This window comes from Chelon labrosus (assembly GCF_963514085.1).
Source record: "Chelon labrosus genome assembly, chromosome: 2".
Classification (NCBI taxonomy): Eukaryota; Metazoa; Chordata; class Actinopteri; order Mugiliformes; family Mugilidae; genus Chelon; species Chelon labrosus.
The window spans coordinates 2,911,031-2,917,850 of NC_140338.1; the positions used below are offsets into that span (position 1 = coordinate 2,911,031).

A 6,820-nucleotide genomic window follows, 5' to 3' on the forward strand; every position below is an offset into this window, starting at 1 on the left:
GGAAGTCTGAGGTTTAAATAGGAACTCCTCCTGAAAAAACTTGCTTGTTATGCTAATAACCAGAAACTGGTGCAGCTAATTTCCCTTAACGATTTTTTAAAGCTGACTAAACATTATAAGCTTCATGAAGGTAGGATTTATTTCTGTATTACATTTATCTCAGTGTACCTAATAGACTGACAGCTTTAAGCTTCATAGAAACATTTATATTTAATAGTTGTGGAGTGCAACCATCAAATCCCACCAGCAATAATCCAAACAAGCTCTCTGACACACTTTAGCAAATATCTTAAAAGTTCACAAGAGTCATAAAAAGACTGCAGGGCCTCATGGTGGTATTAGGACAATAAGAGTATTTCTTTCTAGCGGTTGTTTTATTTTTCCATTCTATCATTAATACTTGATTAATGGCTCCATCCATCCTTTCATCATCTATTAATTCACCCTGAACATCTAGTAAATCATCAACTCATGTATTTAGTTCTATTTTCTTATTTGAAGCTCTTCTTCATGGTCTATGAAAAACAAGTCAAAGATGTTTGAGATGCTGGAGAAACTTTATTAAAGCAGAGAATTATCAGAATAAAGTGATACAGAGTCATTCAAGAACACATTAAACATTTTGATTCATTTGATTGTTTGTAGGATCTATGTGATTTAAATCATCTAATTTCATCAAACAAAGAAATCCACCACCAAACTGATTCAACAGGAATATGTTTGATTCTGTTTCTCCTCATTGAGCATGCTCAGCTCTGTTACCATGACAACTCTCAGCGATAATAACACAGGTACAAGTTAAAGCAGCTGCAGTTTCCTGAATTGAGGCTTTTTTCGATGACATCGACCCCGGCCTTCTTGAATGGCTCAATGAAACCGCTGCCAACGATCAGAGTGAAATCTCTGATGGGGTTGTCACACTTGGGATCTTTCTTGTACCACAGGAACACCGGGTTTCCTCCGTTGCCTTTGTTGAGATTCTTGTTCACTGGTTGATAGCCCTGGTTTTGAAACCTGTCATATTCTTCATCACTGATGGAGACTTTCACATCTCTGATGGCCTTCTGACTGTCAGTGGTCTGACGGTACCAGATGAAGATGTTGGCTCCTCCTGGACCTCTGTTGGTGTCTTCATCCACTCGGATGTACCCATTCTTGAAGTAGTCTTCATCTCCTTCAAAACCCTCAGTGGCATCAAAGTCACAGATGTACGTTTCTTTCTCTCTCTTCACCCACAGGTAGATCATTTTTCCTCCAGCATCACGGTTCAGATCACAGGCCAGTCTCTCCCAGCCGAATTTAAACTTCTGGGCTTCATCTTTTGCTGAGACTTCAATGTCCACAATGGGAACATCGTACTCTGTTTCACCTTTGTAGAACCACAGGTAGATGTGGTCTCCACATGCTCCAGCATTGAGATCTTTGTTGATCTTGGTGTAACCGTTGTCGTTCAGACCCTTAGCCATTGCTGGAGCAAATGAAAACTGAATCCTGGTGATTAGGCCACAGCTTCCTGTTTTGTACCAAAGGTAGATTTTGTTTCCTCCAACTCCTTTGTTCAGATCAACATCAATTTTCTTGAAGCCTTGTTCACGGAGCTGACTCTCGTCAGTTTCATTCAGAGACACTTGAAGGTCAGTGATGTAGGCGACCATTTTGATTTCCTGCATCAAATAAAGTGAAAGGATTCATTAGTGAACACACAGTGATGTCAACGGCTTCTTCAGAGTGAAATCATGAAAAAACGAACTAGACATGATTAGATTAAAATAGAAACACTGAAATTTACTCGTACAGAAAAAATAAATCACTTCTTCGAGACGGAACAATGATCAAACAAATTTAAACAAAGCCACACCACCTTTAAATTCAAAATATCAAAAATACATTTAGTAAAACCTGGAAGCTGTTGCTGTCAACATGAAGCTTTAGGTCAATAATCACATCATAACTAGTTTGATACTGGAATGTGAAAATAACTTGATTCAGATCCTGAAAATATTGATGAAGACGTAAAAAGACGAGCCTTGAAATGATTCTGAATCATATTCAGACAGCTGTAGATCTGCAGTCTAACTGGATGAAGACATGTTAAACCAAAATAAGATGAAGAGACACTAAAGATGATCAGAAAGTAGCTGAACACTTACGTGTCTGCAGACAGTGATTGGCTGTTTGAATCAGTTGCTCGGCTCAATGCTGCTGTTTAGAACCACAGAATCAGATCTGCTCTTTATATAGAGAACAGAGTGAATGCTGGGAAAACACCTGGTTCCTGGTTCTGTAGGACTAGGATGTAAAAGTGTGTGTGTGTGTGTGTATGTGTGTGTGTGTGTGTGTGTGCGTGGGTGTGTGTGTGTGTGTGTGTGTGTGTGCGTTTGTGTGTGTGTGTGATCCGCCCACATTGAAAGGAGGTGATTTCACAACAGCAAGATGTGTAACTGACACAAAAGTCCAGAGACAAAATTTAGCTGCACAACACAACTCATCAAGTGTTCAATAATGTTCTGAAACGTTTCACTTTGAGATAAAAAGGCTTGTGAGGATGTCAGAGAAATGAGAGCTACTCAGGTGACACTTTCATTCATGTGTCCAATGAGCATGAAGAGATCCACACACCTGAGACTAGAATCTCTTTGAGTGAATGGATGAGTTGGAACTAAAGGCCAGCTGATGAAACACATGTTGATGATGTTACAGTGTCCTTGTTGGACCAACATCTCTTCAGTGTTTTCTGGATGACATTTAACTTCTCATTATCTCCACATCCCACTTGTTTCTGTCTTCTAGGAGGTGATGGAGTCTAAAACCAGCCATGACTCCATGATGCAGCTTCTAAAGTGAACACTATATTAGGAATGTCTGCTTAATCATGCAGATATTCCATAAAACCTCTGAGCACACAGATAAACATACAGTCATTTATTCAAGGTAGACTAATTGGCCTGACTTCCACATTTCGAGGAGTCTCCATTTGTGCTGAGGCTACAGATGTTCAGTCAGAATCTACATCATCAATCATAGAGATGAACTTCCTTTTGTCAACAGTCCAGGCTTCTCAACATCTTCCCTGAGCAGGAGCCAAAGACTCAGTTTCCTGGTTGTGAGGAACGAGGATGTGGTTGGATTAAAGGATTGAATGATAAGGGAGGTGATTTCACAACAACAGGTTTCTGACAAAAAAGTCCAGGATGCAGCCTGACACACACACAAAAACACTTTAGGAACAACGAAAAAAAACAAACAAACAAAAAAAACATGAAGAACAGCACAAGGTGTTGACCTGGCCTCCAAATTCACTAGATCCCAAACTGATCAAGTATCTGTGGGATGATCCACAGAGACCCCTCCCCTCAAAGGCCCCCCACTAACAACATCCTGTTGCCAGACACCACAGGACACCCTCAGAAGGCCCATGTCCATTCTCTGATGAATCACCACAAGGGAGACCTGCACAATATTATCATAATGTTTATGGCTGTATAGTTTTCTTACTGTATGTGGTAATATGATGGAGGACATGTTGCTCCTACACTAGTTGATTATCTTGTAGATATCACTGCAGCTTTATTGAGTTCAACTCTCTGAAGAAGAAGGTGATGAACCAGAGGAGGCTCCTTGGTTTAATTCACAAACACATTTTAAATGAGACACAATGAAAGATGGAGAGAAAGTGTACTACATCTGTTGTCCTCATCAACCTGTCCAGTCTTCATGGCCTCCAGCAGTTATCCACTCCTACCTGAGTGCATCATTCTCCAACCAGTCTATGGTTCCTCTTATATTCCATCATTGTAGCAGATAACTCACCTGTGATAGAACTACTGCTGTCACTCATAGTTAGGGCCCGAGCACGAAGTGCAAGGACCCTATTGTTTTCGTACTGTTTCTTCTTATTATTATTATTTTTCAGGAACTTTAGAAAATCCTACGCATGCCTAAACATGCACGAAAAGTCCTGAAAATTGGCAGAAAGATTCGTTTGCCCGAAAATTGTAATGTATCAGGGCCTCGAGCACGGGCGTGGCAAAATGGCTCAGTAGCGCCACCTACAAAATTTCTACGGACCAGCCCCTGAAGCCCGTTGCGTCTAAAAATCTGGAAATATGTCACATATATGTAACATCCCGGGACGCACAAAAAAGTCTCTTGGAGCCATATTCTAAACCCAACAGGAAGTGTGCTATTTTGATTAAAAGTGTGAAAATTTGTGAAAATTGGACAAAAACAACGTTTCTTAGAGATTGTAAATGAGGTATTAAATTTTATCAGATTGACTTCAAAACTATGGAATTAGGTAGTTGGAATCTCGATGAACAAAAACTAAAATAGGCGCATATACTTTTCGTCGAAGTGGCGTGGGTCTAATGGCCCCTGACAGTTTTTTTGACCCGCCATGAAACAGGAAGTTGCATTAAACGTGCTTTAAACATGCTTTAATTCAGTCCAAAGTGCATGAAACTTTACAGCATTGTTACTGGTCCCTAACTGAACACATCCATATGTCAATATTCATGCAATTATTGTAGCGCCACCTATTGTGGGCAGGAAATGTCTGATTTAAATAGGGTCTGTTGTATGAGCTGCCATTCCTGTCGGGATGATTTTTATTGTCTTCAGATGTTATCAGGACATACTTATGATTTTCATGATCACTCCCTGCGAAGATTGTGAGTTTTCGTTAAACTTTAGGGCCTTTTATGGTAGTGAAAGTGAAAAGTTGCTCTTTCTCCCTCATTTCATCATCAGTGCACACATAGTTCGCTGCTTTGTCCAGCAGATGGAGCCAAATCATTTCTCTCTGCTGGCTGAATGTCAGTGTGTGTGTGTGTGTGTGTTGGTTAAACTTGTAATGATTGGTGAGGCTGTTTTAACATACTTTGATGACACAGAGAGAATAATTATACAACTGTTTGTTGATGCCACGGAGAGAATACATTCAAAAGAGTTTGGTGTTGCCGCCGCTATGGCGATGCTAGTTCCGTTAGCCTGTCTATGGTGTTTCGCATTGTACGTTAGCATTAAGCTAGCGGAGTTTATTCATCGTTGTTATAGATAGAGATAGATAGATAGATGGATGGATAGATGGATATGTAGGTAGATAGATAGATAGATAGATAGATATGTAGGTAGATAGATAGATAGGTAGATAGATAGGTAGATAGGTAGATAGGTAGGTTTTATTTGTCCCATGCACAGTTATACATAGTACAATGCACAGTCTAATGTATTGTTGTACCTGCAGCCAGTAGTAAAAAATATATAAGTACTACAGTAAACAGTAGTTTGCACACAAGGTAAGCAATAGCCTATAAGTGTAATGTACACCGATAGAGAAATACAATAAAATAAAAATAAAAATATAGACTAAATCAGAGCCGAGACTCTCTGTGCTGCCGCTTCTGGCATGCACGTCTCCACCTGAGGGTGGCAGTGTGGCGATTGCGATTGCAGGAAACTGTCTATTTGATTCAGGTGACAGGTTCTGTAGAACAAGGACGTTAAAGCACGGAGATGGGTGTAGACACACACGTTCAACTACATAACTACATATATAAAAACAGGATAAAGTGAGATTGTGCATGTGTGCGTGTATGTGTGGCAGTTCAGTAGCCTGATGGCTTGTGTGTAGAAACTGTCCCTGAAACTGCTGGTTTGTGTGCGGGTGCTCCAAAACCACCGGATACTCTCAATGGTGCACCTGCAGAGGGCTGAGGACACGTCCTTGGGGGATCCCAGTGCTCAGGTTCAGTGTGGTGGAGTTAGAGATGCCGATCTGTACCTTCTGTGGTCTGTTCGTCAGGAAGTCCAGGATCCATCTGCGTCAAGAAGACAAGAAGCTCCAGATTGTTTACAAAACCCTGCCTGAACCCCCCAGAACAAGCACTAAGAAACACTCCCTTTTAACAGGAAGAACCAGCTGATATGGAGGGACACATCTGCTTGAGGCCGGGTAGAGACAGATAAGACACAAGAAGAGGAGATAACCATCCATCTGTCATAGATCCATCTGACTAAAGCGTTCATGTAGAATCTGATGGTGATACTAGAACCAGATATAGCTGATGATGTCACATGAGAGACTGATGAATATAAATAAAACTAGTGACAGCAGTAGTTCTATCACAGGTGAGTTATCTGCTACAATGACTGAATATAAGAGGAGATGGAGAGAGAGACACACAGCTATTAACATGGTATACAATAGTTTCACACAATGCACGAGTAGTAAGAGAGAAGAAGTTAGAGGACAGGTGATCAGCACATGATGGGAAGTCCCCCAGCAGCCTAGGCCTATAGCAGCATGACTAAAGTGATGGATCAGTGTCACCTGTGCCGGCCCTAACTATCAGCTTTATCAGAAAGAAACTCTAAGAACCACAAGTAAGCCTCCACTTTGAGATCAAGGTGATGTGTGGGGATTATATAGTACTATGAGGTATTTGAGATAATGGAGCTAGGTCTTGATATGGAAGTTTTTCTCTCAGTCAGTTCACATGGTTTAGAAGCTGCTTTAACATCTAAGTCTATTGAGGTATACGTCATGTGATCTGTTGATCAGTAGTAGTGACTTCATTAACAACCATACTAACAGAATTACAGCTGGTGGAGAAAAGATTCAAGACAAAGATGGATCAATGAATACAGAATCATCTGTAGGACCTAATCTAATATAGTTGGACTTCTTACCACTGTGGTAACATACTACTGACCACAGTCTTTCAGCCTCCTCTGAGCTGGGCACTGATTGGGGACAGAGCTGTTCCCTATAAAAAGGATCTTTGTGGAAAAGCTGGTGGTTTTGTCTTTTTTGTTCCAA

The 6,820-nt window shown here is 40.7% G+C and overlaps 1 protein-coding gene across 1 annotated transcript; it reads right to left on the bottom strand.

Moving 5' to 3' along the window:
* Nucleotides 1-517: 517 nt before the first annotated feature.
* LOC311508334 (uncharacterized protein) lies at nt 518-2,257 on the bottom strand. The gene is made up of 2 exons (XM_084573043.1): nt 2,151-2,257; nt 518-1,664 (listed from the first exon to the last, which is right to left on the bottom strand). The coding sequence occupies exon 2, from the start codon at nt 1,653-1,655 to the stop codon at nt 774-776; it is 882 nt and encodes a 293-aa protein (XP_084429169.1). The 5' UTR covers nt 1,656-1,664; nt 2,151-2,257; the 3' UTR covers nt 518-773.
* Nucleotides 2,258-6,820: the final 4,563 nt, after the last annotated feature.